Source organism: Pygocentrus nattereri, chromosome 10 (genome assembly GCF_015220715.1).
Source record: "Pygocentrus nattereri isolate fPygNat1 chromosome 10, fPygNat1.pri, whole genome shotgun sequence".
In the NCBI taxonomy this organism is placed as follows: Eukaryota; Metazoa; Chordata; class Actinopteri; order Characiformes; family Serrasalmidae; genus Pygocentrus; species Pygocentrus nattereri.
In genome coordinates, this window is record NC_051220.1 from 1,334,513 (window position 1) to 1,357,188 (window position 22,676).

A 22,676-nucleotide genomic window follows, 5' to 3' on the forward strand; every position below is an offset into this window, starting at 1 on the left:
TTGTGGGCAGGGCCTCCAAACACTAAACTTGATTGGCATATTAAAAATATGGAGTCGGAAATTCTCATTGGAGTATTCACTCCACACAAAATCCAACATATAGTGTCTCAGAGAACAGTTTTAAAACCTCTACCACGAGCACGAGTGTCCAAACAGAATCGAAACGTTCAAGACAATCGAATGGGAAGTGGCCACAAGCTGGTCAGAGAAGCACTGCCTCCAGACTCTCTTTGCCCTCTACTTAAACCTCTTATGTTCCATCTGAATTTACGTGACCAAATCTAATCTCATCTCAGACTCACAAGCCAGAGACTCGACACAGAACCTGAGACTCTCACCTCGGAATTACACCCCAGAGACTCGAGACTTGACTCAGCCTCACACCCAGAAGATACTACTCTCGACTCAGATTTGCACCCTGCAGACTTGAGGCTTGACTTGGACTTGCACCCAGTAGACTCGAAACTCAATTCGGGCTCACACTCCAGAGACTTGAGACTCGACTCGAAATTGCACCCTGAAGAGTTGAGCTGAGTCAAGGTGGCACCATGAAGACTTGAGATCCGACTCGAGCCTCCAGGGTGCCAGTATGACTCAGACTTGAGACTCAACTTAGACTCTTACTCCAGCAACTTAAGACTTGACTCAAATTCACACCCTGAAGAACTGAGACTTGACCAGAGACTCAAGACTTAAGACGAACTGGCACGCTGGAGATTCGAGACCCAACTCTGACTTGCACTCTGGAGAACTGAGGCCTGACTCAGACTTGCCTGGAGACTTAAGGCTCGGACTCAAACCCCAGATCCTCGAGATTCAACATGGACCAGAATGTTGTGAACATATCTGCTAGTTAGTGTCCCAATCAGCAGGGGTTCAGTAAGTAAAAGAAGCAGTAAGATAAACAGTTAAACGCTGATAGCCAAAGATAATTCTACTGTAATGGAAGAGAACTCCAGGTAGGCCTACCAATCTTCAGTTATTTGATCCATCAGTGTTTCCTAATTGTAGCCCTGATCCACAGTTTAGTGTCCTTTCCTGTTCTTATCTGATCAAATATGAAATCTGAATAATAATTGAATCTACATCTAATTCAGTTATGAAATTAGTGAATCGTTTAATGGACTTATGAGCTGAAACAGGTGCGCTCAAGTGGAGAAAAGGAAAACTCTGCAGATCAATGGGTCCCCAGAAATGAGACTGGGAACAGATGCAGCATGGCATTTTTCATTTTACTGCACTACAGACTTTCAGATCCTGTCTCTTTGGATTCCACAAGGCAGAGAAAGTCTTTTAGAAAAAAGAAGAAGTCGCTATTTAAGTAGTATTCTTAAGCATAAGATCTCATTACTTGAAGAAAATGAAGTGCAATCGAGGCAGGTATGACTGAAGAAAATGATATTCAAATGAATGAGCAGCATATGAGAGCTCGAAAGGTCTAAAAATAACCAAAACCAGATTGAAATGCTATTTGGAAAAATTAACCGTAAGATGTAAAGAGGCTCAAATCACAGAAAACTGGATTTCATTGCTTTTTTGAAATGAGACTTTGATGTACTGTGTAAATTGTCCAAAGTCCACCTCCTCATTTCTATGCTTATTGTCCACTTTATCAGCTCCACTTACCGTATAGCTGCACTCTGTAGTTCTACAGTTACAGACTGTAGTCCATCTGTTTCTCTGATACTCTGTTACCCTGTTCTTCAGTGGTCAGGACCCCCATGGACCCTCACAGAGCAGGTACTGTTTGGGTGGTGGGTCATTCTCAGCACTGCAGTAACACTGACGTGGTGGTGTGTTAGTGTGTGTTGCGCTGGTCTGAGCGGATCAGGCACAGCAGCGCTGGAGTTTTTAAACACCTCAGTGTCGCTGCTGGACTGAGTATAGTCCACCGACCAAAAACATAGGCAAAAACATGTGGGTAGCATCCTGTGACCACTGATGAAGGACTAGAGGATGACCAACACAAACTATGCAGCAGCAGATGAGCTGTCGTCTCTGACTTTACATCTACAAGGTGGACCGACAAGGTAGGAGCGTCCAATAGAGCGGACAGTTGGATTTAATTGTTTGTTTTGTACATATCATCCTTTTGGAATAAGACACAATGTCAGTGCTTGTGAAATGGTCAGCCAACGTGAGCCGAAGTCATTTAAGTCAGATATCCGACTGTGGAATGTGCCTGCCCCCCAGGCCCCAACGAGGACTCAGCCACGACGGACCTCGGCGAGGACGCCAGAGAGAGCCGCGAGTGCGGAGGGGGGCGGAGCACAGAGCCTGAACTCCCCCACCAGACGCGAGTCACGGGAGTGACGGCAGGAGGAGGAGGACGACGCTGGTGCCGGCTATGGGAGGCACCAGAGGGAGGAGCGAGACCTGAGGCCCCGCCCCCTGTTAAGCAGCGAGGCAAGCTCTCGTTCCCTCTCGGCTCTGGTGCAGACGCTAATGAGAGCAGCTAATTCTCATCTGGCTGGCAGCGTGAGCGCCTTTAAAAAGAGCTGAGAGGGAGCAGAGCGAGAGGGACGAGCAGCAGCACAAGACTGAAAGAGCTGAAAAGCTCAAAGAAGGGACTGAAGGGTCTAGCTAGCGTTGGCCACTGAAAAGTGTTGGTTTTGTTTGTTGTTTGTTTATTAAATTAAAAGAGAATTAAAAGTGATGGCTGCTGCAGCGCTGAATCCTGCCTCCAGCGTCCTCACTGAGCCCGGGGTAGGACATGCAGTGCTACACCGACTCAAACGCACAGTCGATTGAGGTTGAAAAACTATGTTGAATGTAATTATGACTGTTTTGGTGCATAAATCCACACATACTTACAAAAAGACACTTGCATGCAAAAGTTTGGGCACGCCTAGTTAAATTACCTGTGTTTTTTGGTGAAAAAAAAAATCACATCTTCTCCTTAAACAAACATCTGCACGTTTTAATGCACAATTACTGTGTATTTGCTGAGTGTAATGTAGCAAAAAAAAGAAGTTTTGAAAAAGTTGTGGGACATCTTATATATTGACTGTTTTATTCTCCTCCAATATGCTTGGCTTTGCAACTAAATAGAAAGCGTGCACTAAAAAAAATGAATTTGTTTAGTGTAGACGATGTGTTAAAAACATGTACTTTGACTGGGGTTGTTCAAACTCTTGAACTTCAGGGATGTAAGTACTCAGGTAACTTACCGCACTGCGTTGTCCATGCGGGACACTGTGAGATAGGCTGCGAGATTTGCCGTGTAAGACGAGCAGACGATGAGTGTGAAGAGCCACCAGCTGCCCATGGCTATCCGCAGAGCCACTGAGCTCATAATGGACTCGCCACCTGTAAGGTGAGAAGAACATATATACGGTTTCTCACCATCACTCTTTCCTTGAGCTGCTCAATTATTGCACAATACAGTCTTCCCCTGAAGCAGGGGTCTTCATTTTCAGCCCTGGAGGACTGGAGTCCAGCACAGTTCAGAGACTGACTGGACTGTCAAGCCCTGCAATAAGTTCCCACTTCTCCCTCATCGTTTGTCCGTGGCATCCGAGCAATGAGCCATTGTAACTTCAGACCTTTGAGAACTTCATAAGTTCATGAAGAAATGATAATACGGAATATGGACATTAGTCTGTAGTGCAGCTTTGCATTTCTGAGCCTCATCAGTTTGACTGAGTTCATGATTTTATACTGTTTTCATGTTTTCGTTTTGTTTACCCAGAATGCATCATGCAAATACAGCACACAGCACAGCCACTAGGAATCCCTGTGATGTCAACCAACCCTGACTGCTAGCCTAGCCAATGATCTATTGGCCAATAAATAAAATAAATCATGGATACTAGAGAGGCGTTTTTACCCTGTCAGCCAGAAAGAAATGCAAACTGAGGCAAGGCACCTAATCAGCCAGCAACATTGCTAAATGTAGCTTTTAGCCTGTTGTCCTTCTCGTCTAACAAGTACTTTATGTTCTTCAAGCAATCCTTTCTCTTCCCTGTAGCATTGAAAGATGTTACAGTTATACAGTACATGTTTTGCTCATTAAACACTATCACTCCGCTGAGACGCTGTTGCTAAGCAACAACTCTGATAGCTGTAGGAGACGCTCGAGCCATCTGAACGTTTTTACTTCTCACTTTACCACAAACAGAAAACGGACACTGACAGCCGATTTGGTCCGACTCTGAAGACGAGACGATGCTAAATTCCCAAACTGTCGTCACCACTGAGCAGCTTTTCAGTCGGCAGCTGTGACAGAAGAACAGCTGAACAACCTGGAATCAGCCAGAAATGAACCCAACACCATTCGCCAGACGTGTCTGATCTTCAGAGTCGGACCAAATCAGACTGAGCCATAAAACTGACCCAATATCAGGTTCAGCTCAGTTTGGTCAGTTTGTCCAGATCAGTATTAATGTTGTTTTGCTCCAGCCGGTCTGTAAAGCTTCTTACAGCCCGTTTAGTTTGGCGAATGGTGTTGGGTTCATTTCTGGCTGATTCCAGGTTGTTCAGCTGTTCTTCTGTCACAGCTGCCGACTGAAAAGCTGCTCAGTGGAGACGACAGTTTGGGAATTTAGTGTAAGGAGCTGGAGAACGAACTGCCGGCTGAGCAGCGAGTGGGCGGAGCTCGTTACTCTGACGTAGCCACAAGCTGCTCGTTAAGGAACTCTAATTAGGAGGAAGGAGCTGAACATTAAAACATATTAAACGCCGCGTTCACGGCCAGTTTATTCATTTCTTACTGTATTTATTTAACTGCTGTATTAAAGCAGTAGAGACACTCGAGGAGGGAGTTATCACCAACAACATCACGGCTGGGATGATCTACGGACACCAGATCACAGCCGAGATGTGACAACACACCTCACCTCAGGTTCTACTGCTTAAAAACGATATTCAGCTTTCTAGCATTACTGTCAGCAGTCATATGCAACAGGTCGTAGACATATTTTAAGTGAATCCTTCATAGTGTAGAGTTCTATTTACTTGCTGAGTTTAACATAGCGAATCACAAATAACATAGTGGGCCTTAACTTTTGCATGCGCCCCATATTAGGTTTTATTTTTTACAGCATGTAAAATCCAGCAAGTAAACAGAGATTCTACAATACAATGCACAGAATTGCGTTCTTTGCAATGGTTTTATTAACTTACTTTCACTTAAAAAATCCATAAAGCGTTAAATTTAAATGGGGTGGCCAAACTTTTGCGTATGACTGTATGTTTTGAACATATGTGCAGAGCAGGTGTTAAGAAACCGCATTAGCTGTCATGAAACACATTCCGTTTGTTTATGAAAGACACAAACAAGTCTGTTTCTGTTACTGAGTAGGGAGATAACAGTAGTCTAATTGTGCTTTATGTAATTAACAGTAATTATATTACAAATCTAGAGCACATTAGACCACATTAGAAGAGTCAATTAACATTTTAAAAAGCATAGGATATGACACATCACACAAACTCCTTCAGCGTGCAAAACAGCTTTTAAAAGCGTGAAAAAGGGTCTTTTACTCATCGTCTTACCTTGTTGAACAAAGGCGCCGTAGACAATCCAGATGGCACTTTGGAAGGAGGTGGTCACAGACGCAGGCTGGTGAGGCCCAGGGGTGTTCTGAGAACGGATGGACTGGATACGCCGTAGGAGGAAGATCATGACTCCAACCACAGGGATGGCAGCAGCGATACATGCCCATACTGCCAGATCGAAGGGCGCTAGCAGTGAGAAGATGTTGAGTTTCTCTACAGATTTGCTCATCAGGATGCCCACTGAGTAATCCAGATAGCGTTTGCTGAAGTCCACCACATTCTCACGTTCTGGAGTGATGGTGATAGCTGAAATAGCCAGATCTGCCCTCTGAATGGAAATAGTGAGATAATATAGACATTAAATGAATATTTGAACATTTTCCAATGTAAACGCTGTTATATCTACAATATAACTACTTAGGAAACAAGTCAACAAAGTGTCATTGTTTCCAAACACCATTCTGATGAAGGTACTTCAGCGTACTTCACCACTCTGATGAAGGCACTTCACCTTGTGGAGAGTCTTCAGCCTGCTAAATGTGAGCGAGTGAGTTAGTGAATGACTGACTGACTGACAAGCCAGGTTCATAAGTTGCATCTAAAAATTGCAAACCTTGTGCCTTGAAACCTTATAGTAGAACTTATAATAGATGCCAATGAGCAGTTGCTGAGCTCTGTGAATACATGTTTAAAATAGGCCTATATAATGCAAATTCAAAGCTACTCTACTAGTACATGCCTTAGGATACAGGGCGGGAGGCGGTCTTATCAAAGCTGGTCTCATTAAGTTATATTTAACTTTCAAAAACTGGAACAATACAGTAAAAAGCTCTTTACTTCAGGTTTCAGCAGGCTTTGCTGATATCCATTCACCATCAAAGAGGAAAATTCAACTGACACCACTGTAACAGTCAGAATAAGCTCTTATCAAACACTAGAGTCTCTCTAGGAAACGCGAAGCCATGCAGATGTACAGCGTTTTTGGTGGAATACTAATATGAAGTATTTGAAGAACTACTCAGTGCAAAAGTCGGAGACCACCCTTTTGTCACAGATAACATTCTTCACAGGTGTATTGCCTTCAGTTGTTCAAAAGAAACACCTCCAAAGTTCAGTCTTGGAAGCTGGTTGCTTGGTACTTTGGATAGTCTTCTCAAAATGGAAGGACAGACAGAAAAATCCTTTGGGTTATTTATTTATTTATTTATTTTTAGACCTGAAGAGTTTATCCTATGGTGACAGGTTTGGTGGTCTACCTTGTCCTGCACAGAAGTCACATTTATTCTAGGTCTTAATGATTTTTTGGCAAATTAAACACAAGTCGAATTAATATACTGAGCGTTGGAGGCTTTTGAGAAAATGCTACTTTTTTTACTAGTTTTTTTTAAATACTTTTTTCCTGACACTGAAAAATGAATGACTTGTACATAATGGCTGTTTTGACTGGAAATTAAATGTATGAAAGAGTGATCTCTGACTCTGGCGGTTTTTCACTGCTCTGCCACCAGCACCCATTAAAATGTGCAAGCACATATAGAGGACATTTTATCATGAATGTAGAAAAGAGTCTGTTTTTACAATGTCAACTGTATCATGAGTGATCAAACAGGATGGCTAAGGATTTTGTAATGATGACACAAAGACCCTTTTTTCAGTCCATTCAGTATAATTTGCCTCAATTTGAACAAATAATGCTATTTCCCATTAGTTACTATGGGACTTGCAATGTTATGTTAGGGCCAAACTAACTGGGGTGCATAGGTAATGTTTCACTAGGCTTATTGTTGACATCTGAAGCTTCTAAGAGGCATTCAAATAATATATTTCTCCCTTTTTAGATCTGTTTTACAATATATGCCTTATGAGAATTTGACTGAAGGTCAGAGCTATTTGATGAAACCTCGTCTATGGATGAAGACCAATGTATCATTGGTCACTTTATAAGTGACCAGTTAGTGTCGCGCTCATTATCAATAATGTAAACTTGCCTTTTTGATGAGTTCTCCAATCATGCCATTCCACGAGCCATTAGGTTGAGGGGATCCATACTTTCCATCAGCTACCTGGTAGATCTCATATTTGAAGCCCAGTATTTTGGCCAGAGCATCCAGAACATCAATGGAGAAGCCTTTGTATCGTTTAGGCTGCCCAAGAATGTTCTCTGCCACCATCACGAAAGGCTCCTCCTGGAACAAACATAACAAAGCAGCAACGTTCATTTAATTATAAAAATTTGGCAGGTCATTTATTTTTATTCTTCTTTTCTCAGAAGGTTTACATTTCAGGGTGTTCTTGCTGCTGAAGCAAAGAGATATGACCTACATGCCAATCCAATAACATTACCACAGCTGAAAACCAGCCATGGTGTGCACATGCACATCAAACAACTCACGATGAATTAGTTTACGACTCATAAAGCTAAAATTTGGACTTGTACTTATTAATACTGACTTCCAGCATATCTATTGGAAAGGCCACTCCAGAGCCTTTATTTTGTTAGTATCTGAGCCATTCAAAGGCGGACTTGCTCTTTTGCTTCTAATTGTTGTCTTCCCGATAACCCAGCTGCACCTGAGCTACAGATTTTGAACTGATGGCCAGACATTCTCCTGCAGGATTTTTTAGTAGAGAGCGGAAGCCACACCATCGCACTACCACCACCATGTTCATTTATCACATATCCTGCACATCTAGACACTTTAATCTCAGTACCGATATCTGCACGTATTTATTCAGGATTGTCATTATATGCTGTTACATGAGCTTCTTTGTACTTCATTATTGCACTGCCTTTTTATCTCAGCTTATAGATCTTATTGCATATTTTTGTATATTTCTATTTATATATATATATATGCCTGTAGATATGTTTTTCTGTATGTAATGTTCTTTTTATTTTATACTGTATCACCCTTATTATTATAACTGTCCTGTGTTGTGTGACTGATACTGGCTGGCAAATTTCCTTCAGGATCAATAAAGTATCCATCCATCCATCCATCCATCCATCCATCCATCCATCCATCCATCCATCCATCCATCCAAATGATGATATCCCTGTGTCTTATTTCAGGTCTACGTAGCTTATTACGATGTTGTTGTTATTATTATTATACATTTCAAATAATAATTAAAATTTGACTCCTGTATAAATAGTGAGTTATACATTTGCAGGTATATGTTTCACTAAGTTCAAGGATTTATTTAGTGTTGTTTTTGATAAAAGGAAGTTTTTAGAGAAAAATGAGATTGTATGGTACTTTCCACGATTATGCGTTGCTGCCATATGGTAACAATTTACCAACTACTAGGTAAGAATTGGGTGTTTACAATCACAGCAGCCATTTGTTGAGCAGTTTTGATGAAAATGACAGTAAAGATATTTGAAATACTTTTAAAACTCACGCTCTTTTTAAATTTCCCTCTAATTACATTGATTGTTTTGAACGTAGACTAAGATTATGTCGTTATTGAACTTCAGCCAGATTGATTATTCAAAGCACACTTAACATATTGATTGACAGCTGTTTAACTATCTATCTATCTATCTATCTATCTATCTATCTATCTATCTATCTATCTATCTATCTATCTATCTATCTGTAAATGTGAGAGCAGCATTTAGTTAATCCTCTTTGTTAGCAGTAGTTTTGCCTCGTACTGTTCTTGCTCAGTTTCTGTCCAATGATGGAATCATGAATGCTGACCTAACTCGAGGCAAGTGAGGCCTGCAGGTCCTTATGTGTTTGTCTGGGCTCTTTTAGGACTTCCTGCCTAAGAAATGTCTTTTTACCACTTTCCAGACTGATTTTTAAAAAAATAAAATCTCATTTCTTCCTGGATTTCTTTTGATCACAGCAGTGTTGCCTCTTTCCTCCTACTTCACATTGCTGTAAGGGTTCTATTTAAGCGATGTCCAGATTTGGCAGTGATCAAACCCGTCCGCGCCTAGTTCAATTGATCCGATTGTCAACTAAATTTGGTTCACTGGTTGACTGAGTGGCTGAGGAGGGCACTGGTGTTGGATAAGTTTTTTCCTCCAATAAATGAAACAGTTTAAAAGCTGTGTCTTGTGTTTACTCTAGTTAAATTAAAGCTGGTTTGAAGATATGAAACAATTAATTGTGACATGCGATAATGAAAGAAACCCGAAGGGGTGCAGACGTTGTGTATTTGAGCAAGTGATTGAGTTTTCATTTAGAGCGAGTCATGCTCAGTCTCCCTTAAAGCTTCAGTCAATGTGACACCTTTATCACAGTCAGGCTTGGCAGCTTCTTTTCCAGGTTAATCTGAATGTAGTTTTCCAGAGAGACTGCTGACCCATGACACAGCAAGCAGCGAGGCGTGTGGCACCTCATCAGACAGAAATTACCTCTCCAAATTCACTGAGGCAAACTGCAGCATGGCATCCTGGGGTCAGAAAAGATGGACTGTCACTGGGACAACCCCATCTCAAGCAGCCCAGTTAAATAGCAGTTGCTTTGGTAACCCGAAGTGGAGAGGGTTATTCTATCCAATTGTGGTAACAGAAAAGAAAACAAGCAAAAGAACTCACTGCTGATAAACACCTGGGAAGTTCTGGACTTACAAAAGGACTGACAAAGAAACTCTTTCCTGAAGAGTAACCATGCATCATCAGTGTGCAGTGCAAACAGGGAGGTTTCAGAATTATGACAATTATGACAACTACTGAGACACAGTTGAACAGCTTAGTGGGTCACACACACACACACACACACACACACACACATATATATATATATATATATATATATATATATATATATATAAAATAACTAGTGATGTTCTGGATGTTGGTGTGTTTGTTTCCCCATCTCCAAGCCTCTCCTCCTCGAGGAAGCCCAGTATTATATGTAGTTATAAAGCAGCTCCTGGTTTGACCAATCAGTGCTCAGTAAATTGAGCTCATGATGTAATTGATGATATTAACGAGTCTCTGTGGCGGCTGTGAAGGTGTCCAGGAAAAATACGGACCCGAGAAATTCTTGTTACTTTTCATTGTTTTTCTGTTTATTTGAATTATGAATACGAATTTATTCTGATGTATATTGTGATAAACTCACTGCTGAGGTACTTTGGTTAAACATTTGCTTAGACGCCTAAAACTTTCACACAGCGCTGTAAATGGATGGATGATTCTACAAAATTAGCTCAAAAAGAAAAAAGCCTGACTTTACAAGGATTATGTTGTGATCTATTTAAAGCCAAGAAAATGAAAATCGTGATTACATCGTGATCATGAAAGATTTAACTTTATATTGAGGTTCATTTTTAAATGAAAAAAAAATATTAGTTTTAGTTAATAGGCGGAGCCTTGTTTTAGCCACACCCCATGCATTTTAGAGGCTGTATCCCTGTCCCTCATGGCCACATGGTGAGCAGATAGATCAGTGTGTTACATTAAGAATGGTCAGTACTGAAACACAAATTTTCTGCAATATTTTTTGTGTTTTAATGAAAATATGGCTTTATGTCGTTTTATGAAATTGTGTGCTATAATTACCAGGAACATTTGAAGTCTTATCATCTTATGGAGGACGAGTCAGCTTATTTTCCCTTAGAAAACCAACCAAACATGTCGTTTGACCAGAAGCGCTCAAACCTTTGAATGTGACCGTATGCAGTGAGACTTTCAAAAATGTTTTACTGCCATCACTAAAATTTACTCAGTGTAATCTAAATAAAAGTAACTATACATAGTATCTGTAGTCTGGTCATTATTATATTATAATATTATAATAGAACAATGTAAATGATGTAATTGCTGGATGATAGCAGAGGAAAAAGCACTTGCAATTCTAGGCAAGGCCAGTAGGCCGTCTATGCCTATCACAACTACTGATGCACTTTCAGTGGCATAACTACCAGCTGTGCAGGTGGGAGGTCTGTAGTGACAAGCCCCCTAATGTCTTTACTGGGCTGCTTATGCCACTTTATAGACCAATGTAAACCTGTAGGATTCATGGGTGGCTAGCATAACTGAATAACACTGTATCTTGCAAACTGTCATTGCATTAATGTAATGAGTAAACAGGCGAATTACATTGTCATTTTTTTATGGTTACATCAACTCTGCACTCACCAATAATGTGACAACTTTCACAGTCACTCCTTGCATGCCGCTCTCCACACGACTCTCCTTTAGACTGCCATTCATTCCACGAATAGAGTCCCAAGTTGCCAACTGATGGAAAGAAAGAGAGAAAGAAAATCAGTTATTATTTCTAAGTCTAAACGACCAATTATCAATCAGCTTAATGGGGTTTCGTTCTTAAAAGCAATCCCGTGTGTTCTTGCTTTTCTACGTGATCACACATAATGCGGTCACCTAGGCAACATCTGCATGCTTGATGAGCGCTAATACACACATATTTAATCCCTATCAAACATGAATGAAGAGCACACTGCTTACCGTTCTTTCTCTTTCATCATACATTTCAATGGGTAGCTATTTTCAACTGGAGCTCCTTCGCAGTAAAATTGTAAAACGCATTTCCAGCCTTGAAACCGAGCTGTGATGTTTGTCACATCCTGATGTTCTGGAGTTGAATATGCTTTGAGTTGTTCAAGTACGCTTGGAGGTATAATTAGGCATCATTTAATATGAAAATCATACTAATGCACAATTCATTTTTGTCCATCATGAAGTGAAAGTGAGTTCGTGGGCTTGCATGCCTTACAGGCTGCATCCCTTTTTAAGCCTGTCATCATCCAACCTATCTCTAGTATTCCAGGCTCCTCAAATTCACCGCAAGGTCGCTGCTTTATGCAATTTAGTATTGCCCTCGATGGAACCATTCTGCACATGTAGCTTATTATAGTGAGAAAAACATTCCATTTTGCGGTGTTACAGCCCAAAGAACAGACTTAAAACCCATCAGTATTACACCACTGCACAAACAAAGCAGAGGCATAGCCGCGGGTGGGCCAGGGCTGCCCAGATTGATCACAGGACTGTCCTATCAAAAGAAGAAAGGATGCTTACCAAACCGAATGTTTTAGGAAAATGAATTTTGATTTGTTTTCTGTGAGCACAATCGCTGTATTATCAAACAGTTCTGCCTTCTATTCCTCAGAATCCCAATCACTGTTTAGCAACCTACTTACTGGCTGCCATGGTAAGTTTGTTACAGCATGCCGCCGTTTGAATTTGAAGCTTCAGTTGAACAAGATCTAAGTGAGATCCTTTCCCATAGAGTACATTGTTTTCCATCCATTCAAAGCAAATTTGAAAAACATCTTTGCCTTTTCTGCGGTACGTACAGTGCTTTTCTACTAAAAAAAAGTAGACGTGAGCTTTGTAAAAATGTTAAAGCAAACATCTAACCCAGGGGTGCACAACTCCAGACCTGGAGGGCCGGCATCCAGCACAGTTTGGAGGTTTCCCTGCTCAAACGTACCCATGAAACCTATCAATTAACAGGTGAGTGTAATCAGGTGTGACTGAGGAAGTAAATCACCAAACTGTGCCAGACACCTGCCCTCCAGGACCGGAGTTGTGCACCCCTGATCTGACATCTCTTTAATGCATCGAGTCATCAGAGGCAAGACAAAAATGGCCCATACACCTTTTTAATGCCTGCTGTGGCAATATGCTTCACCTACGATGATCAGGTTTGGTTTCTTTTTAAGTTTGCTGTGTTGTTTTTTCCTCATCTGCGCACGTCAACTGTCTGATTCACTGATTAACTCAGTTATGTTCTCTTTATCTCTAGGCAAATGTGCTTGTGTTGTGAGGACGCATGCTTTATAGTGAAAGTGCTGCAGTGTTGGTTGTGTTTATGTGAATCCAGCTTTCTGGAAGACTGCTCATTTTTTTGTATCACCATAGTTACAAGTTAGATTACAGTGATGACGGCATTGTTGTCAGGAATAGGCTACAGCCTGATGTAGGAACATTTCCATGGGAATTGGGGCTGCATGATAAGTCGTGTTTTTCATTGTTGTGTGTAATACTTAATACAGTATCCTGTAGTAAACCATAGTAATTTTCAGAATTCACTATAGAATTTTTATAGAAATCATGTAGAATTTTTGTAGCATTAGTGTAGATCTGGTCTGCTAATGCTTAAATCTTAATGTTTCCATTTTCAGTATATCAGCACTTTCAACAAGAACATTTGAGAGATTTGAGTGTTATATACTGAACGGAATGGTCAACATAAAAGAGCTTAATTCCGTTCACATAAAACCTTTTCAAAAGGGAGAGAGAAGGAAAAACAGAGGAAACACAGAATGCCGCAGGATGAAAAGAGGAAAAGAAAAACAAGGCGTGGGTTAAGGTTGGAAAAAAGAGGCAGCTGGTTGTGTTTCAGGATTGCTCTGTTATGAAATTCTGCAGGCTGCTCTTCTTTTGAATGGGATGAGGCATTGGAGAGGCTCGTCGTTGAGAGAGGAAAATGAGTAAATCCATAAGGACATAATCTTCGTCTTTACAGGCTGAATATTCTGCATCTGAGCTCTGCATGTGATAATGTTAGCATGTGTCTGTGTGTGTGGGAAAGAGACCAGGGAGACAGACAACGTATAAAAATATCTGTCTTTTGATTCCTCATTGAGCGTAACTGAAAGAAACACGTTACTCTTCATTAGTTCATATTAGCCACTGGATTTTGACAGCATGGAATTGGCTCATCTTTAAACCAACAGATGGTTCTCATTATTTTTAGCTTCACAAACTGACAGGAAAAAAAGAAAACAATAAAATAACAAACAAAAAAAAAAACAAGAAAAACGTTCATTAGACATATTCTACATTCACTCAACACAACTCGCTGAAAATCCTCATATCAGTGCAACATTAAAAAAATAATAATTCCAGTAACACTTGTCATTAACATTCATTCAAGTGTACATTAACGGTGGTGCACATTAACAGTGGTGCACATTAACAGTGGTGAACATTAACGGTGGTGAACATTAACAGTGGTGAACATTAACAGTGGTGAACATTAATGGTGGTGAACATTAACGGTGGTGTACATTAACAGTGGTGAACATTAACGGTGGTGAACATTAACGGTGGTGAACATTAACAGTGGTGAACATTAACGGTGGTGAACATTAACAGTGGTGAACATTAACAGTGGTGAACATTAACGGTGGTGTACATTAACAGTGGTGAACATTAACGGTGGTGAACATTAACGGTGGTGAACATTAACGGTGGTGAACATTAACGGTGGTGTACATTAACACTGGTGCACATTAACGGTGGTGCACATTAACGGTGGTGTACATTAACGGTGGTGAACATTAACGGTGGTGAACATTAACGGTGGTGCACATTAACGGTGGTGAACATTGACAGTGGTGAACATTAACAGTGGTGAACATTAACAGTGGTGATCATTGACAGTGGTGCACATTAACAGTGGTGAACATTAACGGTGGTGTACATTAACGGTGGTGAACATTAACGGTGGTGAACATTAACGGTGGTGCACATTAACGGTGGTGAACATTGACAGTGGTGCACATTAACGGTGGTGAACATTAACAGTGGTGCACATTAACAGTGCTGAACATTAACAGTGGTGAACATTAACAGTGGTGCACATTAACAGTGCTGAACATTAACAGTGGTGAACATTAACAGTGGTGTACATTAACAGTGGTGAACATTAACAGTGGTGTACATTAACAGTGGTGAACATTAACGGTGGTGCACATTAACGGTGGTGAACATTGACAGTGGTGAACATTAACAGTGGTGAACATTAACAGTGGTGATCATTGACAGTGGTGAACATTAACAGTGGTGAACATTGACAGTGGTGCACATTAACAGTGGTGCACATTAACAGTGGTGAACATTAACAGTGGTGAACATTAACGGTGGTGAACATTGACTTTCCCACATTGGGTGAAACTCTGATGTTGCTCTAGTTTAAACTCTGACATTTGAAGCCTGTAATGAGCTTTATTGTGTTTTAGTGTTTCAGTAAATCCTTCAGTAAATTCTTCAACTTGAAGCCTCAGTCTGAACCCTGGAGGAGGCTTTAGTCCAGCACGCTCCACTTTACTCAGAGCGGACTAATACAGCTTATGAGCTCTTATAATGTGTTATGAACGCTAATTATAATGCAGTAACAATTCATAATACATTATAAGCATGACTATATTTTGTAATTCATTTTTATAAATATCTATAGCCATGTTTATGGTGGCTTATGAATGCTTTATAACATGCTGTGAATGTGTTTATAGATGCTTACAAACATGAAATTCATAGAAAGTGAACTATAGTTCATTTACTTCACATATCCATAACAATTATAAAATATAGATACATATCCAGGTAAACAACCATGTTAATTGGACTGTAAACATGTAAACATGTTGCTTGTTTGTGGAATTCAGGGAAACAATCAAAGCCTTGGATAAAGATTATATGGGCAAAAGTATGTGGACATCCCTCTTAATTATTGCGTTCACCTGTTTCAGCCACCCTTTGCAAACAGGTGTATAAAATCAAGCACATAGCAAAAGAAGATCTGTAAAAAGACGATTCAGTTCATGAAATCTGCTGCAGTCACATGACTATGCATTCAGGAAGGTAGGTAGTGTTCTCCTGGCATCCACCAAATCCAGATTTGGCCAAGTACTGAAGGATGATTCACTCCAGAGAAAGTTCCCACTGTTCCATATCATGGTGATATTAGGCTTGTGTGCAGCTACAGAGGTTCTAGGCAAGGATGCCCCATCTCACCCCTCCTATTCTCATTTTTTATAGAACCGTTGGCAGCAGCTATACAACAAAACACAAACATGAAAGGTATCCAAACCCAAACTGTAGAACACAAAATCAGTTTATATGCAGATGACATCCTACTGTTTTTACAGAATCCCCCTACATCAATTCCTCAAACCATACAAATTATTGAAAAATCTCCAATTACTCTATTAACTGGACTAAACATACCACACTACCAATCAATGAACTTATCAGATACAGCAGCACAGCCTCTTCCTATCCCTATCCTATCACTCTACCTGGTTTAAAACCTTAGACTCTATTATCTCCAGATTTGACTGGAAAAATAAACCACCCAGGATCAAATTAGTTACATTACAGAAGCACAGAACCCAGGCAGGCCTCGAGGCCCCCAACTTCCAACAATACTTCCTAGCAAATCAATCACAGTACATAATGAAATGGATAAAGCCCAATTAAACAGGTGAATTATGGGGAGCAGTAGAACAAGCTTCAAGTAATGAAATACAACTCAGGCTTACCGTTCATTAGTACAACACTCAAACGCCACTCCTGTTTCAAAAACCCAGTGATCGCATCGACACTGACAGCTTGGAGGAAACTGCACAAGATCACTGACACTATAATCTCACCCTCCAAACACCAAAAACACTACTACTTTACACAAATGGAAAGACAAAGGTGTTACACACTCACATCACAGCCTACAGAATAAAAACTCGGTTACCATTTCACATCTAACCCGTTTACATTTGGCACCTCAGTCTGAATTTAAGGTGGAATGGAAAAATTCAAACAAGAAGCTGGAGAATAAGAAACGACTTCAGCCTCGTAAAACAGTCGAACACTGAGAGACGTTTTACAAGAAACTTTTCAGCTTTAGAGGAAAGTTTCCTGATGGAAAGGAGAGGAAAGGGCCTATAGCTACAGCTTAAAGCAGGGCAAAATAAATCTGCCTTCACGTTTATATTGTTAGCCTATACTAGGGCATTGTCACACACTGAGACATACTGGACATCACATGTTGTGGCTCCCAAGGTGGTTTGATGTTTGTTGAAAGGACAAAATGTCTCTTCTTTGTGACTCCTGACCTTACCTGGCTTTTAATGTCGGATTTCTTGCTCATCCAGTAGTGTTTTTGTTATGTGGTGCCACAGACTGTCTGGGCACAGCACTTCCATACTTCCAAGTGGCGCCTTTTGTGTTCCATCAACATTAAGTAAAATCGATTTTTTAACATTGGTGAATCGATTCAGAATCGTCCACATCCGCATCACGATTCATCTAAGAATCGACTTTTTCTCCTACCCCTAGTGGCAGCTTAAGCTGTACACCAGAAACATTTGTTCAGTCGGATTTATCTTCTCATGCATTAGTTTGCTTGCTCAAAATGGAAGTTCATGAGAAGAACCAATGTATTTTCTTTTCCGTTAAAAAACAGGCGCTATGCCTTACTTATAAGAAGTTAATGTGTGAATGTGTTGAGGTGTTGAATCCAGTCACATTCCTCTGGCAAAGTTAAACAAATACACTCGACAAGCAGAGATCTACTGCTTTGCATGCAATGCAGGCAGACAATCAGATTCAGTGACGTGAAGTTGCACTAAATCGAAATAGTGTCATGAAATCCATTATGACTGCTTGTGATTGATACTTTACTCAACAACAGGCTTTTTTCTTAGGTTAAGGTTTCCTTTGATGAAAGGACACTCCAGCCAAAATGTATAAGGTAATCATCACTGCATCTGCTGTAAACGTGCTTACTTACATCACTTAGTAGTCTCTGGGGTGAGATTCCCCAGATTAAATTAGGAAAACCACCTTTTGGTGATGGATTCTGAAGGTGAAGGGAAGTTTTGAAAAACTACAACTGCTCTCAGGGTGCAACTTTGGGGGCCAAGCTGAGAGTTTTGTTAGCTGTTGTTGGTTGTTGCTGCTGAAGGAGAGCAGAGAGTGAACATTAGGAATGACATTCTGACCACCTCCTTGTTTCTACGCTCACTGTCCACTTTATCAGCTCCACTTACTGTATAGCTGCACTCTGTAGTTCTACAGTTACAGACTGTAGTCCATCTGTTTCTCTGATACTCTGTTACCCTGTTCTTCAGTGGTCAGGACCCCCATGGACCCTCACAGGGCAGGTACTATTTGGGTGGTGGGTCATTCTCAGCACTGCAGTGACACTGACGTGGTGGTGGTGGTGTGTCAAACACAGACACAGCAGTGCTGCTGGAGTTTTTAAACACCACAGTGTTGCTGCTGGACTGAGAATAGTCCAGCAACCAAAAATGTCCATCCTGTGGGCAGCGTCCTTTGACCACTGATGAAGGACTAGAGGATGACCAACACAAACGTCGTCTCTGACTTTACATCTACAAGGTGGACCGACAAGGTAGGAGTGTCTAATAGAGTGGACAGTGAGTGGACACAGTGTTAAAAAAGTCCAGCAGCACTGCTGTGTCTGATCCACTCGGACCAGCACAACACACACTAACACACCACCCCCACATCAGTGTTACTGCAGTGCTGAGAATGACCCACCACCCAAATCGCACCTGCTCTGTGAGGGTCCATGGGGGTCCTGGCCACTGAAGAACACAATGAGTGCTGGCATGTTCCATATATTCCCTTAAAAGAACTATGTTCAGTCATTGGTTCCGGACTCCATCATGATTACAGCTTGAGTGGTTCTTGTTATAATAGAGTCCCTCAGGGGGAGTTGGAGCTTTCCTCTTCACTACTACTTTTCTTAGTTTGCTGCTTGATGATTCATCCATAGGCAGAGCCGGTCCTGACCTCCTTGTGGCCCTAAACTAATTTCTGTAAAGTGGCCCTCTTACCTGACCCATTGGCCATGAAAACCATTTGCAACTGGCACATTAGTGCTCCTACTACAGTCCTGCTTACTTTAAAACAGTTCGCTCCATCTGTCAGTCTAAGCATAACAGACCTATACTGAATAGAATGAGGTACAAACAGACAATATTTAAGATGTTGTAAAATCCTAATTTTATCAGCAGCGTCAGGCCCATTCAAACGGGTTCCCACAGATTTCCTTTATGCCTTTATGTAAAATACCATTTATTCAGTAGAAGCCAAGAGGGTGTGTGTTAGGGCAAAATAAGGAAATAGCTTCAGTCGTTGTAGATCATCCCAGCCATGATGTTATTGGTGATAACTCCCTCCTCGAGTGCTCTACTGCTTTAATACAGCAGTTAAATAAATACAGTAAGAAATGAATAAACTGGCCGTGAACGCGGCTTTAATATGTTTTAATGTTCAGTTCCTTCCTCCTAATTATAGCTCCTTAACGAGCAGCTCGTTGCTACGTCAGAGTAACGAGCTCCGCCCACTCGCTACTCAGGCTGCTGTGAGCCATAAAACCGAGCCGATATCAGGTTCAGCTCAGTTTGGTCAGTTTCAGATCAGTATTAATGTTGTTTTGTTCCAGCCGGTCTGTGAAGCTTCTTACAGCCCGTTTAGTTTGGCGAATGGTGTTGGGTTCATTTCTGGCTGATTCCAGGTTGTTCAGCTGTTCTTCTGTCACAGCTGCCGACTGAAAAGCTGCTCAGTGGAGACGACAGTTTGGGAATTTAGCGTCGTCTCGTCTTCAGAGTCGGACCAAATCGGCTGTCGGTCAGATGTGGTCTTAACAGTGTCCGTTTTCTGTTTGTGGCAAAGTCAGAAGTAAAAACGTTCAAGTGTCTTGTGCATCTCCTACAGCTGTCAGAGTCGTTGCTTAGCAACATCATCTCAGCGGAGTGATACTGTGATGTTATGGTGAAATAACAGCACAGTTAGATGCCTCTCAACTGTTGTAGAATTATGCTGTCTTATAAATACTTGATGTTATCTATTACTGAGAGATGAGTGTCCATAATACCCACTAATCAACACTTTAAAATCAATATTTAATGAACAGTCAATGTCAATCCATTGCTTCCCATTTTGCATTAGTCTAGAATTGTAACTACAGCTTGACTGAGAGAGATAATCACGGTCCCTCACGCCCATATATTACCTGGACTGATCTCCACAGAGCCTGCTGCAAGCGTGAGGGTCATTTTTAATGCATGACCTATGAACACATGTTTATGCGCAATGTGGTTTTCTTTTCTGAGCTGCAGTTTGTAAACACCACTGCCTACTGGTGTTATTAAACATAATACAGCCATATTTCACTCTCACTTTTTGTTATTCGCTGACACCAAATTTGCAGAGAACACAAGATTACCTCATTACCGTTCCCACAATTCACTCAACCTTGTGGTTTGTTCTTTCTTTCTTTGTCACCAGGTAAATAGAGATACTTCATCCTCTCATGTTTGACATGAGGGGGAGGCGGGGCCCTTGCAGAATTTGCAGGGCTCTAAGCAACATGTATAGTGAGCCTATAGGGCTGACTGGCTCTGTCCATAGGTCTCCCATAATGAGTCCAGCACAGTCCACTGATGGTCCTGAAAGGGTTGCTTTAAACACCATTTAACCATACAATTCCAGGCTTGTTTCACACTAATTGTGGCTTATTCTTAAGTAACTACATAGACTTCAATACAAACTGGCTGAGCTATTCTTACATTGTAGAAGTGTGTAATAAAACACATATGGGGTTAAAGGCTGTATGTAAACACCTGGGATCATAGCAACACACAACATGCAAGCAGCTGGGCTTTAGCCTGGTCTGAAAGGTAACTAGGAAAATGTGTTGGCGGTGTTATTACTGTCATATTAACGTCTTATTAAGCTGTTAACTTTCCATGTCCTGACTGCATAACACTGACCCATGACATTACTCTGGATAAGCCACATGTGCAATTGCTCATGCACTCGTATTTGCTGCTGTGATGATTGGCCCCTCCCGGTCCTGTCCATGTGGCAGGTGTTTTGGTTTAGCCCGTGTGTTCTTTGTTTTGGTTTTGTAGTCCAGCCCCTTGTTTAGTGATTGTTTCCACCTGTCCCTCATCATCCCTGTGGTATTTAAGCCCTGTGCTTGCTCCTTGTCTTTGCTGGTCTTTGTTGTTTGTTGGATGTATCTATTGTATTCTCATGTTGGGTTCTTTGTTTGAGGTTCTGTGTTGTTTATCATGTCTAACTATCAATCTGTTTGCGTTGGCTCTATGACCCTGGACCGTCTTGACCATAACCCTGGATTTGCCCATAATAAAGGTCGCTTATCTCCGCATATGCGTCCGCCTGCTCGCTCCCCACCGTCACAGCTGCGTTAGAGGTCATTAGTCTGGAGTGTGTCCCTCAGATGAGATTTATTCCTTCGAGGCACAGAGTCTCTCTCACTGTTTATGAGCTTTATCAACCCGGGTGTGTGCACATCGAAGATGTCAAGCCCAATTAAAATGCCAATTTGTGTTTGATTTCGCTCAACCTGCTAATAGGCGTTGTCACCACTTCTCTCCCCTCTATTTCTTACTCATGTCCGCAGACAGCATGAATACAAGCATAATAACAAGTCTTAACAGAAGGCCATTATTTCATTCACCAAAGGGAACAATTAGGATTCTGTGAAAAACTGCAGATCAATTACTGCAGTGCGCTCTCCTCAGAACTGAAAGACTAATGGGTTTCACAATCATGCATAAATTGCAGGTTCAAATATTTTCTTTTTCCTCACGAGCATCGGCCAATTCATCCCGCTGCCATTCGAGCGTCCTTTCTGAACACAATTCACTTCAGACGTACGTTTCACTTAAAGCAGCCTGGAGCTTATTTGACATCTTAAAAACGTAATTGCCTGAATGGTCTGAATGCCCATCCATGTCTGGTTTTCCTTTCAAAAAGCTCCTCCACAAAAGTAAAAACACAAAAGTACCCACATTTAATAATAATAAAAATAATAATACTCATTGTTTTTGTGTGTTTTTTTTTGTTTTTTTTTTATACTGTGTGAAAACAGCAGCTGCCCTTTCCATTGAGTTAACATCTCACGACAGATGGACCAATAGAATTGGTTCTACTTGCTTCTACTTCAATGTTTAAGGTCCATCGTCAGGGAAGCATGAGCTCAATCCTCGGCGATGCCACCGCCATCTGTAACAGAATTAGTTGTGTCTCTGAAGTGGACTGAGTTGCCCATTGACGTTGCATTAGGGGCAATTTGAGACGATGTGATGGTTTATCAATAGACAGAGGGGGGCTTGAGCCTTAGTTTCTACAAGACCCCGGGAATGGAGCTAGTGGACAGGCTCAGACCCCCAATTTACGCAGGCGTTGAAACAATGTTAAACTCAATACACACCTGTCTGCGAACAAAACCGGTTGAAAATGGAGAGACTGTGCTGTTTTTTAGCTTTAGTTTCCCTCTGCCACGTTCATGTGACATCATATCACTGCCTCTTGGTAAAGCTGCAGGCATTGATTGCACTTTTCCTAATAGGAGGTTAGACGTTCCGACTTTCCTCGTTGGACGAAATGCAATGTTAGATTG

The 22,676-nt window shown here is 41.2% G+C and overlaps 1 protein-coding gene across 1 annotated transcript in view; it reads right to left on the reverse strand.

The window, feature by feature from the left end:
- Nucleotides 1-22,676, reverse strand: part of LOC108413574 (glutamate receptor ionotropic, delta-1-like) — a 606,899-nt gene that overhangs the window by 31,285 nt on the left and 552,938 nt on the right. The window contains exons 9-12 of the mRNA XM_037542279.1: nt 11,603-11,704; nt 7,488-7,685; nt 5,497-5,827; nt 3,171-3,309 (exon numbers count right to left, since the gene is read on the reverse strand). Coding sequence (XP_037398176.1) covers nt 3,171-3,309; nt 5,497-5,827; nt 7,488-7,685; nt 11,603-11,704 — 770 coding nt within the window. The remainder of the gene's footprint in view (nt 1-3,170; nt 3,310-5,496; nt 5,828-7,487; nt 7,686-11,602; nt 11,705-22,676) is intronic.